This window comes from Rattus rattus, chromosome 10, assembly GCF_011064425.1.
Source record: "Rattus rattus isolate New Zealand chromosome 10, Rrattus_CSIRO_v1, whole genome shotgun sequence".
Lineage (NCBI taxonomy): Eukaryota > Metazoa > Chordata > Mammalia > Rodentia > Muridae > Rattus > Rattus rattus.
In genome coordinates, this window is record NC_046163.1 from 55,591,773 (window position 1) to 55,616,348 (window position 24,576).

Here is a 24,576-nt window from a genome sequence, read left to right on the forward strand (position 1 = left end):
ACACGAATAGAAGGCTGGTAGAAATGAGGAAAACAATCCAGACTTTTAAAATGAAATTCAATAAAAAGAAACATCAAAGAGTACTCAAGTTGGAATGAAGATGGACTAGAAAAACCCAGTAATCCAACTAGAAAATTCAAAGGAAAACTGTATGCATAGACTAGATCAAGTAGAAGATAAACCTATCAGGCTTCAAAGATGAAGCAGAGAAATTGGAGCTGATATACAAAGAATAAAAATAATTTGAAAAACATAGAAAAGGGGCACACAGGAAATGTGGGATGCCATGAAAAGACTAAACCTTCTAATTATAGTGATAAGAGCAAAGAATCCCAGATAAATGATACAGACTAGATTTATAACAAACATTTCCTGAAACTAAGAAAAGTTATTAATAAAAACACAAGACAGACACAGAAGAACAAATAGACAAGACCAGAAAAGAGAATTCCTACAGCACATCATAGCTAAAATTCTAAGTATTTTAGCAAACAAAGAAAGTGAATTAAAAGTTGCAAGAGAGGGGGGAAAATCACATACAAAGAAAATTCTATTGGAGTAACATCTGATTTTCCAGTGGCAACTTTGAAAGCCAAAAGATCCTGGAACAATACATTCCAAGTCCTAAGACTATGACAGCAAACCTAAAATAATATACCCGGCAAAAATATCTGCCACGATTGAATGGGAAGCAAAAACTTTCCACAATATGAACAACCTAAAAACTTATATCCAACAAACAAAGTCTAAAGAAAAGAAGAAAAGTCTAGAACAGAACTGAGAAATAAGCATAACAATAAGACTGAAGATCCTGTGGTCACACCACCAGACACCACCATAATAATTACTAAACAAGGCACCACGAGAACACAGTAACAACACCAAAACCTACACATGATGACTCCAATCATACACCCTTCAATAGTAACATTAAGTATCAATGACCTCACATATCCAGTTATTTATACAGGCTGACTGAGTGCATCATGAAAGGAAATCCACCAATCTGTTGTCGACAAGAAACACATCTTGGGTTTAAAGTTAAGGTGTGCCTTAGAGGAAAAGAATGGACAAAAGAACTCCAAACAGAACCAGGAAATTAAGGAGGCATCCCTATTCTAATACCTGACAAAATCTACTTCAAACTTAATCAGAAGAGATAAGAAGGACACTTCGTTGTAATAAATAGAACGGTTAACTAAGAAGGCATTACTGCCCTAAATATATGCATAAATATATGTATATGCATCAAGCTCCAATCTACCCAATTTTATATAAAAAAAAAGTACTAATGAATTTAAATACCCAGATTATGAACCCATTACTAGTGGTGATTTTGGTACCTAATCGTCTACAACAGACAGGTCAGCTGTACAACAACAGAAAACCCCATCAGATTTAAATGACATTATACAGCAAATGGACTTAATAGCTATCTATCAAATATCAAAGAATATACATTCTATTCAGCAGCACACAAAACTTCTCTAAAATAGACTATACACTGATATACAAAACAAATATTTACAAAATCAAAAGATTGAAATAATTCCATGTTATATGACATTATGCAATAAAATTTAAAATTGACACCAAATTCCAGTGCGTGCACAAACTCAGAGATTAAACAACGAATTACTGAATAATAAAAAGAATCCAGTAAGAAAAAAAAAAAAAACAAGAAAGAAAAAAATATTTCCTGGACCTAAATGGAAGTGAAAATACAACACAACATCTCTAGTACTTACTGGAAGCAACCCTGTCACAGAAATGGATAGCTCAAAGGGCCAACATTAAAAGTGAGAGCTCAGAAAACAATGACCTAGTGACACAACTCAATAATTTGGAAGGAAGGAAGGAAGGCAGGGAGAGAGGGAGGGAGGGAGGGAAGGAAATCCACATTAATAGAATCAGAAATGAACAGCAAAATACTATAAGAGATAACAAGGAAATTAATGAAATAAGGGAATATTTTTAAAAACTAGAGACCAACATCCCTAATGAATAGATTAAAAAAGAGCTCAATAATATACTTACAAACCAAATACAAACCTAAGCGTCAAGAAGATTATCAACTATTACCAAGTTGCCTTTGAGATGTAGGTATTGTTACACACGTCAATAAACATAGACAATAGACATGGGTAGTCCCTGGACCTGTGAAATGGATCTCTGAGCTCAAGGCCTACAAAGTGAGTTCTAGGACAGCCATACTAACACAGAGCAACCTTGTCTCAAAAACACCAATTAAAAAAAATTAATAAACCTCATAAATGGACTTAAAGACAAAACACATACACAATTATCTCAAAAGATACAGAAAAGATCTCTGATAAAATCCAACATGCCTGCATAATAAAAGTCCTAGAAAAAAAAATAGGACTACAGGTAACATACTTCAACATAAAAGCTATTGTCCTGGCTTACTTTTGTGTCAACCTAACAACCTCAGTTAGTCATCAGTGAGGACTTAGAAAATGCTTCCATAAGATCAGGTTGTAGGCAAGCCTGTAGAGCATTTTCTTAATCAGTGATTAGGAGGGAGGGCTCAGCCCACTGTGAGGGGCCACCCCTGGGCTATAGAGTAGTTGGATCTAAAAGAAAGCAGGCTGAGCGTCATGTGGAAAAAGCCAATAAGCAGCACTCCCCCATGGCCTCTACGTCAGCTCTTGACTCCAGGTTCCAGTCCTGCTTGAGCTCCTGTCATGATTTCCTTCATGGTTGGATGATGATGCGCCCCCCATCCCCGCTTTTCCCCCTAATCTGCTTTTGGGCATAATGTTTCATCATAGCAATAGTAACTCCGGCTAAAAGAGCTATAAATAAGAAACCCACAGTCAATAACGTTCTAAATGGAGACAAACTTAAGGCCACTCCACTAAAGAAAGGAATGACACTGAGATAAATGCTTGCCCCACTCACTCCTTAACTCTGTACATGAAGCATTTAGCTGGAGCAATTAGGTGAGAGGAGAAAATTAAAGATCCAAAATTAAAAGAAAAAGTCAAATAAAGTCAAATATATCATCCTTATGTGCACACAGCATACCGTATAAGAAATTGCAAAAATTCTACCAAAAAACTTCTAGAAATAATTAACAAGTTCAGAATGGAGAAAGAAGGACAAAGAATCAACTTGTACCAAACAATTGCTTTTCTGTACACCAACAACAAATAACACAGAGAAAGAGGTCATGAATACACTCCCATTCACAGCAGCCTGAAAAAAATATCTAAAAGCTATTATGCTGCTGACACAAAAATAAACATATAGAACATTGTGACAAGATTAAAAACCCAAACACATGTGTAGCAGAGCATGGCATTGTCCAGCATCAATAGGAGGAGAGGCCCTTGGTCCTATAAAGGCTCATTTCCACAGTGTACGGGAATGCCAGGGCATTGAGCTGGGAGTGGGTGGGTGGGAGTGGGAGCATCCTCACAGAAGCAGAAGATGATAAGGGGGGATGGGAGAGGGTTGGTAAAGGAGATAACATCTGAAATGTGAATACATAAAATATCCAAGAAAAAGAAAAGAAAATATCATCCTGAGTGAAGTAACCCAGTCACAAAAGAACACACATGGTATGCACTCACTGATAAGTGGACATTAGCTCAAAAGCTCGGATTACCCAAGATACAATTCACAGACCGTATGAAGCTCAAGAAGAAGGAAGACCAAAATGTAGATGTATTAGTCCTTCTTAGAAGGGGAAACAAAATACTCACGGGAGGAAATACAGGGACAAAGAGAGGAGCAGGGACTGAAGAAAAGGTCATCCAGAGACTGCCCTACCTGGGGATCCATCCCATAGGCAGCTACCAAACCCAGTCACTATTGCTGATGCCAAGAAGTGCTTGCTGACAGGAGCCTGGTATGGATGTGTCCTGAGAGGCTCTGCCAGAGCCTTACTGATACAGATTAAGATGCTTGCAGCCAACCATTGGACTGAGAACAGGGTCCCCAATGGAGGAGTTATAGAGAAAGGACTGAAGGAGCTGAAGGGGTTTGCAACCCCACAGGAAGAACAACAATATCAACCATCCAGACCACTCAGAGCTCCCAGGGACTAAACCACCATCCAAGGCACAACACATGGAGCAATCCATGGCTCCAGCCACATGTGTAGCAGAGGATGGCATTGTCTGGTATCAAATGAGGGGAAACCCTTGGTCCTGTGAAGGCTCACTTCCCAAGTGTAGGGGAAGGGCAGGGCATTGAGGGGGGAGTAGGTGGATGGGAGTAGCAGCATCCCCATAGAGGGGGAGAGGAGATGGAAGAGGGAGGAAACTGGGAAAGGGGATAACATTTGAAATATAAATACATAAACTATCCAATAAAAATAATGTAAAAACCAAACACATGAATACATATAATGTCAAACGTAATTTGGCAAAGATGGTGAAGATGCTCTAGGAAATAATGACTCTTCATCAAATATTGCGGAGAAGCTGGATGTCTACATGCAGAAGATTGCAATTAGTCAAGCCTATCATATTGTACAAAAACAATCTCCAAATGGTTCACAAATTAAATGTGAAACCTGAAACAATGAAACTGGTAGAAGAAAAGAAGCAAATATTGATACAGATACAGGAAAGGACTTCCTGAATAGAACTCCCTGTGTCCAGAACTAAAGCCAGCAATTGATAACTGGGAGTTCCTAAGATTGAAAAGCTTCTACATAGATAAAGAAACAATCAACCAGGCTAAGAAGGGGCCCACAAACTTGGAATCTTTGCTAGATATATATCTGACAGAGGATTAAAAACTAAAATACATACAAATATAAAAAAAGAAGCTATCCAAATACAAATGACCCATTCAAAAGAAAAAGGGACCTGAGATCTAAACAAGAGTTCTCGAAGGAAGACTAAGAAGCTAAGATAGTTCAGAAATGTCAAGATATTTTCTCGGTCCCTAGCAACTAGGGAAATACAAGTCAAAACAACTTTGAGACTGAGTTTTCATGTAACCCCAATCAAAATGGCAAAGATCAAGAAAACAAAAACAAAACTAAAAAACCAACAGGTAACAAATGCTGGCTAGAACATGAGGAAAGGGGAGCCACACTCAGTGTTGGTGGGGACTGTTAACTGACAGAGCCACTTTGGAAAGCTAACAATTAACTCCCCTACCACATGGTCCTTATAGGCCACTTCTTGAAACAGGTACAAAGGACTCCATCGTCCCCTCACAGATACTACTCAGTCATGCTGATGGCCAGCCCTATGCAGAACAGCCTAGAAATGGAAACAGCCTAACATCCTTCCAACTGATGAAGAGATAATGAAAATCTGGCACATACACCTTTAAAAAATAGTGAAAGCAACACTAATGCAATTAGTGATGTGGGTCACAAATGTATAGTTTAAAAGTTCCTCTAAATCTACAATGAAAACATTAACTCAAGAGAACAACACAGTTTCACCATGATTTATATACTAAAAACCTTAAAACTGACAGTTTATAATCAATTCTTTGCTGACTTCATGTAATCCCTATACCGCCACTCACAAGAATGAATGCAGGTTCATACTACAGAACGTTTAAGTCACTGGGTTTCATACTCAGTCACCTTTGCGATAATGACTTCTTTCTTCAGAATCTTCATAGCGTAGTATTTTCCACTTGCCTTCTCTCGAACCAAAATAACCTTCCCAAAAGTGCCTTTACCTAGCAGTTTCAAATAGTCAAAATCATTCATTGTCTGAAAAATATAAATTAGAAAGCCATGATGAAATAGTTGACACAATTTATTGCTAGTCTGCTTGACTATACTTGCACCGTAAACTTGATACTGTTCCTACCAATTTCTAGACCAGTTTCAAATAAGGGGGAAAAAAAAATACTTCCATTGACTGTCTCTTCAGCAATCTGTGATACCAAAAATAATTTATGTACTCTTCAGAATTTGTAGATATTATTTTGAACCTAGAATTTCTCCATCAGTCATACCATTAGTTAAGTGACAAGGAATTTTTTTTGAGTAAAATATTTAAGTTCTCAGGTTTTCTTGATTTAAATAGTGCTACCTCAGAAAAAGTGATATTCAAGAACACAATCATTTTAAAACATAACTAAGAAAACATTTTTTGAAAAAATAGGAGAAAAGAGTAAAAGACTGTAAATATCCAGGTAGATGGTCAGAAAGACAGACATAAGGATAAACTTAGCAAGGCGACCTATGATCTACGGGCGCTAAGGAGAATGGAAGAGAGCAAAAGCTGTCTGGCAGTAAGTGCCACCAAGATGAAATGAGCAAATGCCCTAATCTCAAACTATAGCGGCTCACTGAGGAAGGGATAGGTGAGCTGAAGAGCCCCATTTAGGAACTGAATTTACAGTACAGTTTTACAATAAGGAAAAGTCCACAACATTTTATGGTAAGCGGTACAAATTCTACACAGTCTTCCTAAAAACTGAAATGGGAGAAACATTGTTCAATTCACACTATAAGGCCAGAATCAGTCTGATATTAAAACCAGACGAAGATACTGCAATAAAATTACAGATAATTGCCCTTCATGTACATACTTATAGAATTTAAAACATTTTATAAATGAATGCCTACATTAAATTTTAATATCCCTTGCCAATAATTTTGATAATTTTATCTAAATGTTAAATTTTAACATCTTAACATAATGTAGTTCAAAGGGAAAAGTAAATGTCAAAAAGAGAAGTTATGTATACTTACTAATTCAACTAAAATTAAGACATGTAGTTGCCCAAATGTAAAAAACAGTTACAAATACAAATAATAGATAACTAGACATATTTAATTCCACTAACAGCTTTAAATGCTCAGATGTTAAGGATCAACCTATCAGACTCCAAAATGGCTGTCTTATTCCTAGTAAGTAGTAATCTGTCCCTCACACCCACCCCTGTCTCTCAATTTCTATCTGGCTGTCATTTTTAATAGATTTTTACAAAGATTATAGGTACATAATTTCCCCCACTCCCTTTCTTCTTCCCAGCACCTCACTGTAACCTTCGCACTCTTCTGGAGCATTGGTTTGAGTCCCACACAGTGCTCACAACCATCTGTAGCTCCAGGTCTAGGGAACCTGAAGCCATTCTTGTCACTCACCTCCCTGGCCACTGCACACATTTGCTGCACTGATATACTTGTAAGCAAATTATCTATATTTTACATATAAAATAAAGTGCAGAAAAATTAAAAATAAAAAGGCAGAAAATGTTCACAGGCATCAAGTATAAAATGATATTGTAGCTAAAGAAAAAACTTCACATAGTGAATTAATTCTTCTGACTATACCATTTCACTAAAACCATGTGGAATAGCATGTGGAAGAGAACATGTCTCAAAATTTTTAATTCAGAAATGTTCATGTCCAAGTGAAAGACAGAGACAAAAAATAGAGCAGAGAAAGAAGGAAAGGCCATCCAGAGACCATCCCATCTGCAGACACCAAACCCAGACACTATTGTTGATGCCATGAAGCGCTTGCTGACAGGAGCCTGGTATGACTGTGCCCTGAGAGGTTCTACCAGCACCTAACCAATACAAATATAGATACTCAGAGCCAGCCATCAGACTGAGCCTGGGGAGCCCAATGGAAGAGCTAGAGAAGGACTGAAGGAGCTGAAGGGGATTGCAACCCCATAGGAAGAACAATATCAGCTAACCAGACCCCTCAGAGCTCTGAGAGACTAAACTACCAACCAAAGAGTACATGTGGAGGGATCCATAGCTCCAGCTGCATGTGTAGCAGAGGATGGCCTTATATGACATCGATGGGAGGAGAAGCCCTTGGTCCGTGGAGGCTTGATGCCCCCGTGTAGGGAGATGCTAGGGCAGTGAGGTGGAGTGGGTAGAGGAGGGATGGGAGGGTGAGTTGTGGAGGGGTTACTGGGAAGGGAGATATCATTTGAAATGTAAATGAATAAAATGATTAATTAAAAATAGGATGTGAACCCAGACAATTTAACTTGAAAGGTATTCTGATCACTATACCAACACCAAGTGGTGAGATTTGGTGGCATAGGGGTATTTACATACCACCTTATTCAAATTCCAGCACGAGAAATTGATTAATTAAACAAAACCCACAAAACATAAATGATAATACTTCGGGCATTTGTTTTTACCCCTTACCCGAATATAATTTACAAAGTGAACAGCATATATATATATATTTAACATACACATGTAAATGATGTTTTAATCTACTATGATTCTGCCCATTCTTTCTTATATGTGAGAATTTTCAAATACTCAATCACTTAGACTAGTTTTAAATACTATATATTACATAAATAAGTTATTTTAAAATTTTATAGCAATGTATATTATTTACAGTTCCTATAAATTTATATATTAATTTAGAGCACTGAGGACAAAAGGTTACGTCTTCCTTCTTCACTGGCTCATGAGCAGCAATGTTCAAAAGGCATTATTCACAGTCCAGATTTCTCGCTTCCCAGGTAGCCTTCATTAAGGCTGAAAGCAAAGGCAAAACCACAGAGCCATTCCTCCTTGAGGAAAGTGTTGATTTCCAAGTTTCTAAAATGCTGTTACCAACTAGATAAACTCTCATCTATAAAGTACACCAATCACCAGTCCTTCCTAAGTCAACAAACATCCCGGGCTGAAGTGCTGCCCAATTGCGCCACTGTAAGCCAACAGGTACTTTAGGTTCACAAAGGCTATACATACACTATGAAAACTGGCTGGTATGTCTCTCACACATGGCTTTCAGCATATTTCCTAGATAAACCAAGAGTGTACTTGGGAGGGCAAGTCATCATCATTACCTACCTTTCTTTTATGATGGGTTGTAGATGCGTCCATCTCTTCCTCTCCAATATTATCAATCTGTGACGTTGGACTACAATTCATCCTCTCCTCTTCTTGCCTCTGCAGTCGATCGGCTACAGCTTGGATAGCTTCTGTCCATTCTTCTCTATAAAAATGAGTTTACTTTCTCATTAACAGAAGACAGTAAGATATTTTAACCTTTTATATATTTTAAGATGAATGCAAGTAGTCTGTTGGGTAGCCGCCCTCTCTGCCAGCATCCCTAGTGATAATGATCTAAAAGCCTAGAATCAGGAGTAGCACTTATATGAAAATTGTATTATTTTATGCTCATTTAATATTGCATATAACATGTCTGTCACACACACACACACACACACACACAATTTAAATGAAGTTGCTTTGGAGTAACAATACTCCCCCCAAAACCATAGATTATCAACAAAATCTTAAACACCAGACATGGGAAAACTCCTTTTGAGGTATTGGTAGAAGAGTCCAAGTGACACCCAAATAACATAGGCTACCACTGTAGCCCTTTGTCTCCTTCCAAGAGAGGAAGGTAAAACCATATTGAAGGCACCACTCACTTAACACAGTACTCGGGGGAATCAATCACAAACTGACATCAAAGCCCACTCCCCAAGATCTAGCTCTCACAGAACTAGAAGGAACTATGTGAGCTGCGAAGCAAGAAAGTAAGCAAAAGTCCTATCTAGCTGTAATGCCTATGATTCACAGTAACAACCAGAATAATATATCCTGAAAAGTAAAACAGCAGCACTAATACCACAGGGGTAACCAACAGACAACCAACTTGACATAACGTTCATTCAGTAGGAGTACATTTGTGCCTGGTAGTGTAAACTCTGCAAACCACTTGTAGCTGGTGAGGACACGAGCCCTACACACAGGGATCTACTCTGTTACTTTCCTAAAGCACTGTAACTTCTAACTGCATTCTAAACAGTCATCCTTAAAATAACAGCTAAGTGGAGCTCTCACCTCTCCTTCATCAAAAAAACTTCCATTTGCAGCAGATGGATATTATAGATAGCCACAACTAGTCAAAATTCAGAAAAATTTCAGGAAGCATTAATTTATATTTTTCCCTCTTTCTCTCAAATCCCTTGAGAGTTCAATGACATATCTGTAAGACCTCCTCATTGGCTAATCTTTAGCCTACATTCTCTCACCATCAGTTTTTACTATCTGTGCTGTCTGTGCCTACTTCATGTTGGATAATCTCATCTTGGAGGCCACTAATTTTCAGTAATGAGAGGCCTAACTTATGATTAAAATCATTACTAGCAATCATAATTACAAAAGTTTTACCTGTTTTTACTGTTTCTTTTTTACAATTCCTCGCTATTGAAAATCCTCTGGCCTTAAGTAAATTGAGCACTTTAAAACTGTAAAATAATTCTACTGTCTGGAGCCCCTATGTATCTAACTCCATAGCATTATTTGTCTTTGTAGTTTTAACTACAGGGACTTAAATCTCTGTATATATGTTTTAGATGATTCTTAGACATTTTATATGAGACACTCAACAATTTCAAACCTATTTAGATACAATGTAATGGCTTAAGAATATTTATTATAATTCCTTCATAACTTTCTGATAGGACAAAGATCAAGATAATAGTGACCTAGAAGCTTACTCCCTGCAGGCTAGCTTTCATTCACAGTACTAACAGATACAGAGCAGGCTACTAGGGAAGAAAAGTCATCAACAGTCTTACACAGCATGAACTCTGTGAGCTACAATAATCAGCCTAAGGAGCTATTCCCATGGGTGCAATAGTAACACGACTGTCATGAGAGTAAACAAATACTGTGTGGTTTAAAGATCACTCCACAGGAGAAAACTCGTGTCTGCTACTGTAAACGTGGCCAAGGATCTATGGCCAGGCGGTTCATGAGCTTTAAGAGAGAAAGTACAATTAACATTTTGCTAAATAAACATACTATTAAACTATATTCTAGGGGTTGGGGATTTAGCTCAGTGGTAGAGCACTTGCCTAGCAAGCGCAAGGCCCTGGGTTCAGTCCTCAGCTCCTGAAGAAAAAAAATAGAAACTATATTCTAAACACATGTTTATACTTTATAATGCAGCCTTAATAAGGGAAGCTTCTTTTATATAGTGAATTGAAGTTAATACAGAAGATTCAGTGTTGGCCAAAATGTAAAGTGTAAGTAACTGTGGATGGAGGGCTTATCCACCAATGGGACATCTAAAACACACCGCTTTCCTACAATGTTCATGAAACAATGAGGAAGAGGGAGAAGAAAGATTGTTAAAGAGTTATAGGTACAGAAGGATGGGGAGAAAGAACAGTGTCTACTTGGCCTGACAGGCCTGTTGCACTCATGAACTCCCCAACAAATATGGTTGCTTCTATAAGAAAAAGCCAGTCCACACTGTAGCATGGACTGGAAGGAGACCATGAGGCTGCTGGGGAAAGAATAAGTTTTCTTCAGGAGAATGGACACTGATGGGTTGCTCCCGCTATGGAGGATAGCCCTACGTATCCATGCACATTTTGTTGGTACCAATTAGACTCAATGAATTACATTTTTTTAAATGAAGAAAACACAGGGAAGGGTACAGGGTGCAGGGTGATCCAAGGTGATTTGAAGTGGTATGGGGAGTGGGGTTCTTATAGTCAAAATACATCATATACATTTATGAAATGTTCAAAGAACACACAAATACATACACATTCTAAAGTTACAATAACTGCAACTATATGGAATCAGAGTAAAGACAAAGAATGACAGAAATAGAAATAGAAGAAATAATAAAACCATGCATACATGGTCATCTTTCACAGGATACAACTACATAAAGCCAAAGGAGACTTTCTTCAACAAATGGTTTTGGAAAAAATGAGTATGTATGAAAAAGAATGAAATGTGAGTCTCATTGTGAACCATTCATACATACTTTGAAATAAAGACCTAAAGCTACAAAGCTAAGAGAAAACACAGGTGAACTCTTCATGACACCTGTCTTACCAGTGATCTTGGACTATGACATCAAAAATATAGACCACAAAATGAACACTAATTAAAAACTACTTTGGAGCAAAGAAAGCAGCAGAATGAAAGTGAGCCTTCGTTCCACCTGGTCCTTTCTGCTAGGACAGACAGCTAGCTAGTTTGCTCCCTGGAAAAGACTCTATCTTCAGACATACCAGAGAATCCACTGCACTCCACATTTGGTGAGAACCACTCCTCCCAAAACCCACAGCTGCTGCTGGAGGCCACTGAACTCAGGGACCCACTGTCCCCCACAAAACCCCACCCACTGAATATCAATCCCCTCTGCCTGGTCTTTTTTGCTGGGACACACTACTAGCTAGTCTACTCCCTAGAAGAGGCTATCTCTGACATACCAAAGGATCCGCTGCACTCAGAAATATTTGACATCATATCCTGAAGCATACCAGAAGAATCACTGTACTCAAAACATTTGATACCACATCCTGAGGCTTCCCAGGAGATCTACTGCACCCAGGGCATCTGACACAACTGGAGACACTCCAGGAGATCTACTGCTCCCAGGACATCACAGCTTGAAGGCATCCCAGGCAACTGGGCAATGGACACTATAGTCTGAAGACCTCCCAGGGGCTCTATGGCATGCAAAGTAACTGACCCAACAGACTGAAAGCCTCCTTGGAGTTCTGCTGCACACAGAGAAACAGAAAAGACAGTCCATAGCTCCTTCCCCCCCTACCCCCACAGAGAACAGCTTCACTACTTCTCTGAAGACCCAACAGTCTGAAGGCCTCCCAGGAGATCTACTGCAGCCAGTACAACAGATCAGCAGCTTCTCTGCCCTTCTGAATACCCTCCAGTTGGAAGACCCCACAGGAGGCCTACCACAGCCACAGGCCTACCAGGAGATCTGTTGCAACTCAGGGACAAAAGAGGCAGACTCCAGACAGTCACCCAGACCAGAAAACACTAGGGGTAATCAGATGGCGAGAGGCAAACACAAGACCATAAGCAATAGAAGCCAATATACGTGAGCAGCATCAGAACCCAGTTCTCACACCACAGCAAGCCCTGAATATACCAACACAGCTGAAAACCAGGAAGCTGACCTAATCATATCTCATGAACATAATAGAATTCTTTAAGGAGGATATAAATAACTCAATAAAAGAAATAAAGGAAAACACAGGTAAACAGGTAGAAGCCCTTAAAGAGGAAACAAATTCCTTAAAAGAATACAGGAAAACACAATCAAACAGGTGAAAGAATTGCATAAAGTGGTCCAAGACCTAAAAGTGGAAGTAGAAACAATAAAGAAAACAACAAATGGAGGCAAACTAGGAAATGGAAAACCTGGGAAAGAGGTTAGGAATTACAGATGTAAGTTTCACCAACAGAATAAAAGAGATAAAAGAGGGAATCTCAGGTGTAAAAGATACCTTAGAAGAGATTGACACAACGGTCAAAGAAAATTCAAAATATAAAAACTCCTAACTCAAAAACATCCAGGAAATTCAGGACACAATGAAAAGACCAAATCTAAGAATACTTGGAATAAAGGAGAATGAAGATTCCCAACTCAAAGGACCTAAAAATGTCTTCAACAAAAATCATAGAAGAAAACTTACCCAACCTAAAGAAAAAGATGGCCATAATGGTACAAGAACCCTACAGAACACCAAATAAATGGGATCAGAAAAGAAAACCTTCTTGTCACGTAGTAGTCAAAACACTAAATGCACAGAACAAAGAAAGAATATCAAGCTGCAAGGGAAAAGGGCCAAATAACATATGAAGGCAGACCTATCAGAATTACACCAGAGACTCAACAGACACTATGAAAGCCAGAAGAACCTAGTCAGAGGTCTAAAACAGACCTCTAAAAGAATGCAAATGCCAGCCCAGGCTACTACACCCAGCAAAACTCTCAATCAACATATATGGAGAAACCAAAATATTTCAGGACAAAACCAAATTCAAACAGTATCTAGCTACCAATCCAGCCCTACAGAGGATCCTACAATGAAAACTCCAATGCAAAGAAGATACCTCTACAAGAGAAAAGACAAGATATTAAGCATCTTACAACAAAGCCAAAAGGGAAAAAACCACAAGCACTTAAGGCTACCTACAAAAGCAAATATAACAGGAACCAGTCATCTATCTTTAATATCTCTCAATATTAATGGACTCAATATACCTATAAAAATACATAAGCTAACAGAATGGATACATGATCAAGATCCAGCATTTTGCTGCATATAAGAAACACACCTCATTATCAAAGACAGACACTATCTCAGAGTAAAAGAATGGAAAAAGGTCTACCCAAGCAAATGGTCCCAAGAAATAAGCTGAAGTTGCCATGCTAATAACCAATACTTTTAACCAAAAGTTATCAAGTGTGATGAGGAAGAATACTTCATACTCATCAAGGTTTCCACCACAAGTAAGCCTCAATTCTGAATATCTATGCCCCAAATGCAAGGGCATCCACATAAAAGAAACTTTAGTAAAGCTCAAAACACACATTGAACCTTACACAATAATAGTGGAAGACTTCAACACCCTACTCTCACCAACGGACACATCATTGAAACAGAAACTAAACAGAGACACAGTGAAACTAATAGACGTTATGAACCAAATGGATTTAAGAGATATCTGTAGAACATTTCACTTTAAAACAAAATACACTTTCTTTTCGTCACCTCATGATACCCTCTCCAAAATCGACCATATAATTAGTCACAAAACAACCCTCAACCAATACAAGAAGACTGAAATAATCCCATGCACCCTGTCAGACCACCATGGCCTAAAGCTGGTCTTCAATAACAACAAAAGCAACAGAAAAACCCACATACATATGGAAACTGAACAACTCTCTATTCAATGATAATTTGGTCAAGGATGAAATAAAGAAAAAATTAAAGTCTTCCTGGAATCTAATGAAAATGTTGACACATCATACCCAAACTTATGGGACACAATGAGGACAGTGCTAAGTGGAAAATTCATAGCACTAAAGAAGCTGGAGAGACTTACACTAGCAATTTAGCAGCACACCTGAGAGCTCTAGAACAAAGAGAAGCAAACTCACCCAAGGGGAGTAGAAGGCAGGAAATACTCAAACTCAGGGCTGAAATCAACCAAATAGAAACAAAGAGAACAATACAAAGAATCAGCAAAACCAAAGGCTGGTTCTTTCAGAGAATCAACAAGATAGATAAACCCCTAGCCAAACTAACTAAAGGGCCCAGAGGCAGTATCCAAATTAACAAAATCAGAAATGACAAGAGAGATATAACAAAAGAAACAGAGGAAAATACAAAAAATCATCAGATCCTACTACAGAAGCCTATACTCAACAAAACTGGAAAATCTAGATGAAATGGATGGTTTTCTAGACAGATACCACATACTTAAATACTTAAATCATACTTAAATCAAGAGCAGGTAAACTTTCTAAACAGGCCCATATCCCATAAGGAAATAGAAGAAATCATTAAAAACTTCCCAACCAAAAAAACCCAGGGCCAGATGGATTTAGTTCAGAATTCTATCAGACCTTCAAAGAAGACCTGATACCAATATTCCCCAAACTATTCCATAAAAAAGAAGCAGAAGAACACTACTTAATTCATTCTGTGAAGTCACAATTACTCTGATACCTAAATCACACGAGGTCCCTACCAGAAAAACAAAAAACAAAAACAAAAAACCCCAAAAAAAAAAAACCCTACAAACCAATCTTGCTTATGAATACTAATGCAAAAATACTCAATAAAATTCTTACAAACCAAATCCAAGAACACATCAAAACCATCATTCACCACAATCAAGTAGGTTTCATCCCAGGGATGCAAGGCTGGTTCAATATACAAATACTGTAATTCACCATATAAACAAACTCAAAGAAAAAAACACACAATCATCTGATTAGATACAGAAAAAGCATTTGACACAATACAACACCCCTTCATGTTAGAAGTAGTGGAGAGAACAGGAATTCAAGGCCCATAACTAAACATAATAAAAGCAATTTACTGCAAACCAATAGCCATTATCAAATTAAATGGAGAGATACTTGAAGCAATTCCACTAAAACCTGGGACAAGACAAGGATGCCCACTCTCCCCATCCCTATTCAATATAGTACTCGAAGTGCTAGCTAGAACAATAAGACAACAAAAAGAGATCAAGGAGATACAAACTATCATAGAAGAATTAAAGGCATCACTGTTTGCAGATGATATGACAGTATTCATAAGTGACCCCAAAAATTCTACCAGAGAAATCCTCCAGCTGATAAACAACTTCAGCCAAGTGAATGGATATAAAATTAACTCAAATAAATCAGTAGCCTTCCTTTATACAAATGATAAACAGGCTGAAAAAGAAATTAGGGAAACAATTCCCTTCACAATAGCCACAGCTAATATAAAATATCTTGGGGTAACTCTAACCAAAGTGAAAGACCTTTATGATCAGAACTTCAAGTCTCTCAAGAAAGAAATTGAAGATCTCAGAAAATGGAGAGATCTCCCATAGTCATGGATTGGCAGAATTAGCATAGTAAAAATGGCCATCCTATGAAAGGCAATCTACAGATCCAATGCATTCCCCATCGAAATCCCAACACAATTCTTCAAAGACATAGAAAGAGCAATTCTCCCCATAAAGAAGGGAGGGGGAGGGGATGTTTGCCTGGAAACCGGAAAGGAATAACACTCGAAATGTATATAAGAAATACTCAAGTTAATAAAAAAATAAAAAAAGAATAATTAATTTGAAAGATAATATAAAAAAAACAATTCACCTAGAAAGGCAAAAAAACAAAACAAAACAAAACAAAACAAAAACAAAAAAACAAAAAAACAAAAAACAAAACCCCCCCAGAATAGTGAAAACGATTCTTAGCAATAAAAGAACAGCTGGGGGAATCACCATCCTTTACCTCAAGCTCTACTACAGAGCAATAGTGATAAAAGCTGCATGGTATTGGTACAGAGACAGACAGGTTGATTAATGGAATAGAACTGAAGACCCTGAAATAAAAACCACACACTTAATAACACTTGATCTTTGACAAAGAAGCCAAAAATATACAATGGAAAAAAATGAAAGCATCTTCAATTAATGATGCTGGTCTAACTGGATCTCTGTATGTAAAAAAATGAAAATAAACCATTTGTAACCATGCACAAAGCACAAGTCCAAGTGGATCAAGGACCTCAACATAAAACCAGATACACTCAATCTAATAGAATAAAAAATGGGAAAAACCCTTGAACTCACTAGCACAGGCAGAAACTTCCTAAAGAGAACTCCAATGGCTCATGCTCTAAGATCAAGAATTGATAAATGGGACCTCATGAAACTGGAAAGCTTCTGTAAGGCAAAGGACATGGTCAATAAGACAAATCAGCACTAACCCCACATCTGATAGAGGACTAATATCCAAAATGTATAGAGAACTCAAAAAGTTAACCTCCAAAAAACAAATAACCCAATCAAAAAATGGGGTATAGAACTAAACGGAGAATTTACAACAGAGAAATTGCAACTGGCTGAGAAGCACTTAAAGAAATGCAAAGTCTTTAGTGATCAGAGAAATGCAAATCAAAATGACCCTGAGAGTCTACCTTGTTTACACAGTCAGAATGGCTAAGATCAAAACTGCAGGTGGCAACACATATTGATGAGGATGTGGAGAAAGAGAAACACTCCTCCATTGCTGGTAGGATTGCAAACTGATAGAACCACTCTGGAAATCAATTTGGAGGTTCCTCAGAAAATTGGAAACAGACCTACCTAAAGACCCAGAAATACCAGAAATGAAGTAAAATATCTAAACATATTTTTATTAAAAAAGGATAATATGAGAAACTATGTCAAGTTAAAAATTTAATAAAATTTTTCTAATTAAAACCAGTACTACTATTAAGGACAACAGAAAATATAAAGGCAAAAAAGAAAATGAAAATCTAAAAGCCTACACACACACACACACACACACACACACACACACACACACACACACACAGAGGCATGCACATGTGCACACACACAGAAGAAATACACATACACGAGCATACACATGTGCACACCTACATATTCATAATTCAATGAGCATGAAGAATGAGTCAGTAAGATCTGAGACATCAGACTTACCGCTTTTAAAAAACTGTCCCAAACTTATATTATCCACTGAAATAAAGTAGCACACACAGCAAGAATCAATCCAGTTTACAATACAAAAAGAATTTCAGACTGGGGCCAGAACATCACACAGGATATCGAACCTTTAGACACCTCTCAGTCCTTGCTGAAACCAGATGGTAGCTCTATAGAGAGCAGGTGCCTAATGAGAGTAGAAATCACATACTCCAATAGTAACTTCACTAGGTAAATTTCCATTTTCTTACAAATAAATGAAAAGAAAACTGTTTCTTCAGATGAGTGGACAAATATTGAAGGAAAGTCAAAGAACTTCAGAGGCTTAAGATCTGACATAGTTGTTGTCTACCTCACATCTCATATTAATCTCAGCCCTCAGGAAGTCAAGGCAGAAGATTGACAGTCTAAGTTTCAGGCCAACCTGGGTCTGCAAAGCAAGAAACTGTCTAAGCCCCTCCACTCCAAATTAAAAAGATATGGCTTATATCCAACTTTGGGAGCAAAAGTGGCAAAATCAAACAAGCTTTAGTAAATGTTAAAAATCCACTCATAATAACATTTTTCAAAGAAATATAATAATGGGAATGCTGCATTAATTTATCACCGAGTAAAAACTTTGTCATCCTACCCTGGACTGTACAAAACAAGATATGATCCTTGCTGTTAAGAAGTTTAAAAAAAGCAAACAAAAGTAATGGTAATAATACACTTGTTTTAAAAACTGCGGAGGGGCCTAGAAGGATGGCTCAGTGGTTGAGAGCATTGGCTGCTCTTCCAGAGAACCTGGGTTTGATTCTGGGTACTCATGGGGGAACTAACAACCTTAAGTCTGTACCTCTAGTTCCAGGAGATCTGAAATCTTCTTCAGGACTCTATGCGTAGTATGCAACATGGTATATGGACACACATGCTAGCAAAACACACATACACACACACACAATGAAAAAAAAAAGGAATAAAACTATGTAAATATATAGCCAGAGGACCTACCTAGCCTATCAAAATCAAGGTAAGTATGGGGAGAAAATTGCTGCCTGACACTTAAGACACCAAAAACACAATAGCTATTATGACCACAGCTCTATGTTCTGCACAGGCAAATGAAGAAAGAGTCAGTTACCGAAAGCAGATAGGGTAGATGAATGGGAGTTAGGTATGAGAAGTGGGTACACATAAGCATGTATACACCAAAACAAAGAATAATACTGCAAGTATAGAAAATAAAATATTACTTGTGCCACACCGGTATTTACCTTTTCTATATTCCTAAAATATATCACAACTTAAAGACTACACATGGACTGACCCTGGCTCCAATTATATATGTAGCAGAGGATGGCCTTGTTGGGGCACCAGTGGAAGAGGAAGCCCTAGGTCCTGCCAAAGTTGGACCCCCAGTGGGGGGTGGTAAGGAGGGCTGGATGGGGGGGAGAACACCCTTAAAAGTATTATTAAAATAATATTTTAGGAATGCGGATGCTTTACTCTTTCTTAAAAAGGGGAACAAAAATATCCATAGGAGGGCATGGAAAGACAAAGTGTGGAGCAGAGACTGAAGGAACGGCCGTTCAGAGCCTGCCTCACATGCCCCATATATATACAGCCACCAAAACTAGATAAGATGGATGAAGCTAAGAAGTGCATGCTGATAGGAACCGGATATAGATCTCTCCTGAGAGACACAGTTAGAGCATGTCAAATATAGAGGCAAACGCTAGTAACAAACCACTGAACTGAGAATGGGACCCCCAGTGGAGGAATTAGAGGAAGGACTGAAAGAGTTGAAGGGACTTTCAACCCCATGAGAACAACAATGCCAACCAACCAGAGCTTCCAGGGACTAAACCACTAACCAAAGACTATACATGGACTGACCCTGGCTCCAATTATATATGTAGCAGAGGATGGCCTTGTTGGGGCACCAGTGGAAGAGGAAGCCCTAGGTCCTGCCAAGGTTGGACCCCCAGTAGGGGGGGCTGGTAAGGAGGGCTGGATGGGGGGAGAACACCCTTATAGAAGGAGAGGGGGAGGAGTTAGGGGGCTGATGGACAGGAAACCAGGAAAGGGAATAACATTTGAAATGTAAATAAGAAATATCTGGTTTTTAAAAAATGGAAAAATAAATAAGTAAATAAATGTTGCATTAAAAAAAAAGTGCTAGGGTAGGTCTGCAGCTCAGTGATCTAGAGCACTCCCCTAGCATGGAAAATCCTTTGGTTCAATACAGAGTATTTAAAAGAATAGAAAAAAACAAAAACAAAAACTTTGGTCACTGGTCACTGATCATTTTATTAGGATTTTAAAAGATTATTTTGTCTTCATTAAAGTCTTAGAGAAGCATGTTAGAATAAGCTATTCATTTAAAAAAGAAGGCTATTAATATCTACTTTGAAAAGTTGTTGATTAGGATAAAATATAATAACATCTGTAGGAAAATAACTCTGTGAGTGAGTTTGCTAGATCTAATCATTATCAGGTCATCAGAGGAAAGCATACTAAGATAGAAGTAAATTCAACACTGTAGGTACAAAAGCAGTGGATCAAAAGAATGGAAATATAGCCCCACAGACGTCACAGAGCTGATCAGTACCAGTCACAGGACATTGATTAATCACACTAATCAATCCTATTATTTACTAATATTCTAAAGTTTAGACAAACCCCTCAGAATCCTTCCCATTTGGCCATCTGAACTAACACGCATACAGACAATTATATTGAAACCGTTTACTACCACATTTCATTCTGCATTTCAAACATAAGCACTTAAGTTTGTATCTAAAATGTGTTCAAGTTTAAAAAAATGTTTGTGAACCGTTTTTTCAGAAGAACCTTATTTTAAAGTAGTCCAAGGGTGATCTGTCATTTTCCGGCCCTAGTTAAACATGCAAGACAACAGAAACAGAACAATAAAGTGTAACACATTGCAAACATATTTATATCTAATTACAAATAATGAATCCAGATACACATACATCTTTACACTGACTATTTTTTTAAATATAGTAAGAATGAATAAATTTCTTACCTTTCCTCTGGAGTATCTACATGAAATGTTCTCTCTATAACAGTGGTCCACTGAAGACATCTGATAATAAATGTATTTGGCTTTGGTCGTTCTGTTTTCATTAATTGACATTCTATAAATAAAATCAAGTACTGATTTAAATACACAAGTACTTAAACCATTAAATAGTTAACAACTATGCAGTGTTATTCTAAACAAAATCCATAGCAACTTATAGTTTTCCACAAGTATCTGTTCAAGGTTATTCACAACCTGACCTTAGTATTTCTTTGGAGCCCATCATCAGTCTGACCTGTTCAACCTGCTAAACATGACTCTTCAATTTTTCCCAGACACCTCTTGCTCTTCCCTTTAACTTTTGCTTCTGCAGCATCTACTATCTGAAACACCTGTTTATTTTAACCCTTTCCATTTTAAGCTGCAACTGTTATAGCAATATCTGTCCTTTCAGGTTTAGATCAAATCATAATCATTCCATAAATGTTTTGTTTACCTTTGGGCACAGCTCTGTCATTTCCATGTCTATAGTTGCATTTATTTATTTGCATGCCCCTTGTTTTTCATTAGATATTGCATTATAGTATCAAACCTGTTAAAAGGGTAGCTTTCATCCCTGTGAAGTCTGCTTACAATTCTTAGGGTACACAGTCGCTAGAGTCAGTCAGCCAGGAGCTGATGAGGTTCCCTCAGGGGATATCTAGGCAGACATCAAAGCATAGTCTAATGCTGATGGATTAACGTCAAGTCCCATGCCTCTCACAACAGAAAGGAAGCAGAAGCCACTTGTAAACAGCAAGCCAAGTAGTCCTGCCTTAGTGAGAGCCCTCACAAACTGAAATCCAACTATGGACTTAAGAAGACAGTGATTCCGTCAGGCCAGACAGTGATTCCGTCAGGTCAGAGGTAGAGAGAAGTGCCACTGTGTTCCTCTGTATGACTAGAAGGGCAAAGGACCATCATGAAAGGGAACTAGGTTTGTTTGTTTGTTTGTTTGTTTTTCCCCCTCGGAGCTGAGGACCAAACCCAGGGCCAAGAACCTTACCACTGAGCTAAATTCCTAACCCCTATGAAAGGAATTGTTAAAAGAAAAAACAAAACAAACAAAAAGTCAAAAAACAAAAAAACCAAAAAGCTGAGTTTCCCTGGGGAGACAACACACAGGAAGTGAACAGACCCTAGAGTCTTAATCTGGCCTGCCTCAACCCCAGGGTAAGGCAAGGTTGTGCAGAGCAGCGAACATCAGACACTGACAAGTAGAAGAGCAGTGCAGCAAGGCTCCAATCAAATGAGGAAGTGCTGAGCAGATCTTATTAACTGAGAATCACCCTAGAGAGCCTGAGAGCTCCAAGCCTCAGGTTGGCAGGCAGGTAAAACTCTGGAGTCACCTATCTAGGCATTCTGTCTGTACACAGCCCAGTAGTAGAATAGATTCCGACAGTTCAAGCACACTTAGAAATCATTCACCAGCTAGATAACTAGCTGGAAGCAGGTAGTATCCCTGCCCAGCCCCACAGACTGCAGAGGTCCCAGTGCATGAACAAGAAGGGATGCTAGGCAAGGGAAATAATTCTGGCAGACATCAGATACTTGTCCAGTATCAGCAAAAGCATGAACAAGAGAAAAAGACAAGTTCAACAAACCCTCCATATATATCTGACGTACTACACAGAGAGAAGTTCCATTCAATACTTTACCTTCTCTGTATTCTACTTTTCCTTTTTACTAAACTTTTGATAAAATTTTAAGTGTAGTTTATATCATGCTATTTGTTATTCCTTTTTATATGTTAATCTAAATTTTACGTATTCATTGTTGGACACTCTTTTTTCCTTCTCCTTATCTTCTCTTTTGCTTCCACATGATTTTTTCCCCTTCCCAATTTAATACTACTTAAATTTTAATGCATTAGTAACAAACACATTTTTAATTTTTTCTTTATTTACTATACTTCATTTAACTAATCTTGTTTATGAAAATGAACTCTTTCCTTCTTTTTCCACTTTAATCTCTCCTCATTTCTATCCCTTCATAACATTCTTTTCAGCCCCCTTAGAATTTATTTGACCTTGCTTCTCCTCTGTTTCTGTCCATCCTGTCCTGTTCCTGACTGGTAGCTTCAAAGAGCATAGTATTCATCAGTTCATTTCTTGGAAAGCTTGGTCCTCTGTTGGGAAGGTGTAGAAGGTATGGCCTTGTTGGTAGAGGTTTGTCACTAGAGCTGGGTATTGGCTTCAAAAGCTTGCATCATTTCCAGTCTCTACCTCTGTATCACCTCCTCCCTGCTCTTGCTCTCTCTGCCTCATGCTCCTGGGTCCTGTGCAAGCTCCTGGTTAGTGCAACAGCACTATGCCCGCCTGACTGCTACCACGGTCCCTGTCCTGATGGTCATGTACTGTCAACCTCTGGAACTGAGACCCAAATTCAATGCTTTCTTTTGTAAGTTACCTAGGTCATGGTGCTTTGTCTCTGCAGTAGAAAAGTAACAAAGACTGTATTAATTATGTCCATATCTATCCTACTTAATTTTTAGCTTGATAACATATTACAGAATTTCCATTTGTTGTTTTATGGCCATTAATATATTATTAATATATTAGATATTAATAGAGAATCAGCATATGTTTGCATTTCTATAAATTAGTGATACTTTTAAGCACCTGGTTTTTTGCTCTCTACTTTCTACTGGAGATCAAGTCTTCAGGCTCTGTAAGATCCATGCTTCACTGCTCCCCACAAAAGGTAACAGAAAGCCATACCAAGAGACAAGCAAATTACATCACAGAAACACAAAAAATATGAAAAACCTCAATGTATCAAGATTCCTTGGATAAAAACAAGCAAACAATACAATCTTGAAACCAGATAGTAAAGACATCAACATAGGAAGAAAAAAAGAAAACCAAAAACCCAGGAAAATAGAGGGGGAAATATTTAGCAATACTGGTTTTAAAAACATTCAACAAGGAAACTGAGACAGGGGAGGGTAACTAGAAATAAAATTTTTAATGGCAACAAAAAAAGGAAAGCAGAATGCATCATCAATAGACTTAGCCAAGTAGCGGATAGAGTAAGACAAATCAGATGTAAACAGCAGAGTCAACAAAGAACTACACTAGACATCAAAAAGGAAAATAAACAAATGGGCATACCACAACACCTAAGAGTTCTGAGAACTAAGCAAGGCAGTTCAAATCTATCAATTCACAACCAGAAACATCTGAGATAAACACTAAAGGAATTTAAAAATGTATTTGTAAATCTATAGAGACATACATCCAAACACAAGAAATTTAAAACACCAGACAGACATAGGGATCTCTTCAGAACACAATGAAGTCAAAATGAAAAAAAAAATAAATCTAATTCAAGGAAATAATATTAAATGCTATATGGAAAAAACTTCCAACTCACAAAAGAAAACATGTTAGAATTTAGAATAATATCAGATGTCTTATTAGTATTCTTAAATTTTAAGAACCATGGAATGTTGTTACATTCAACAAAGATAGCTGTGAAAATTGGCAGAGACATTTAAAAGGACACCAATGAAAGCAGCCCATGGGCCACTAGG

The 24,576-nt window shown here is 37.8% G+C and overlaps 1 protein-coding gene across 5 annotated transcripts in view; it reads right to left on the reverse strand.

Moving 5' to 3' along the window:
- Akt3 (AKT serine/threonine kinase 3) overlaps nt 1-24,576 on the reverse strand; it is a 281,481-nt gene that overhangs the window by 102,252 nt on the left and 154,653 nt on the right. For all 5 annotated transcript variants that reach the window (XM_032915105.1, XM_032915106.1, XM_032915102.1 and 2 more), the window contains 3 exons: nt 21,006-21,117; nt 8,789-8,933; nt 5,579-5,710 (listed from right to left, as the gene is read on the reverse strand). In XM_032915105.1, the coding sequence (XP_032770996.1) occupies nt 5,579-5,710; nt 8,789-8,933; nt 21,006-21,117 (389 nt within the window). The remainder of the gene's footprint in view (nt 1-5,578; nt 5,711-8,788; nt 8,934-21,005; nt 21,118-24,576) is intronic.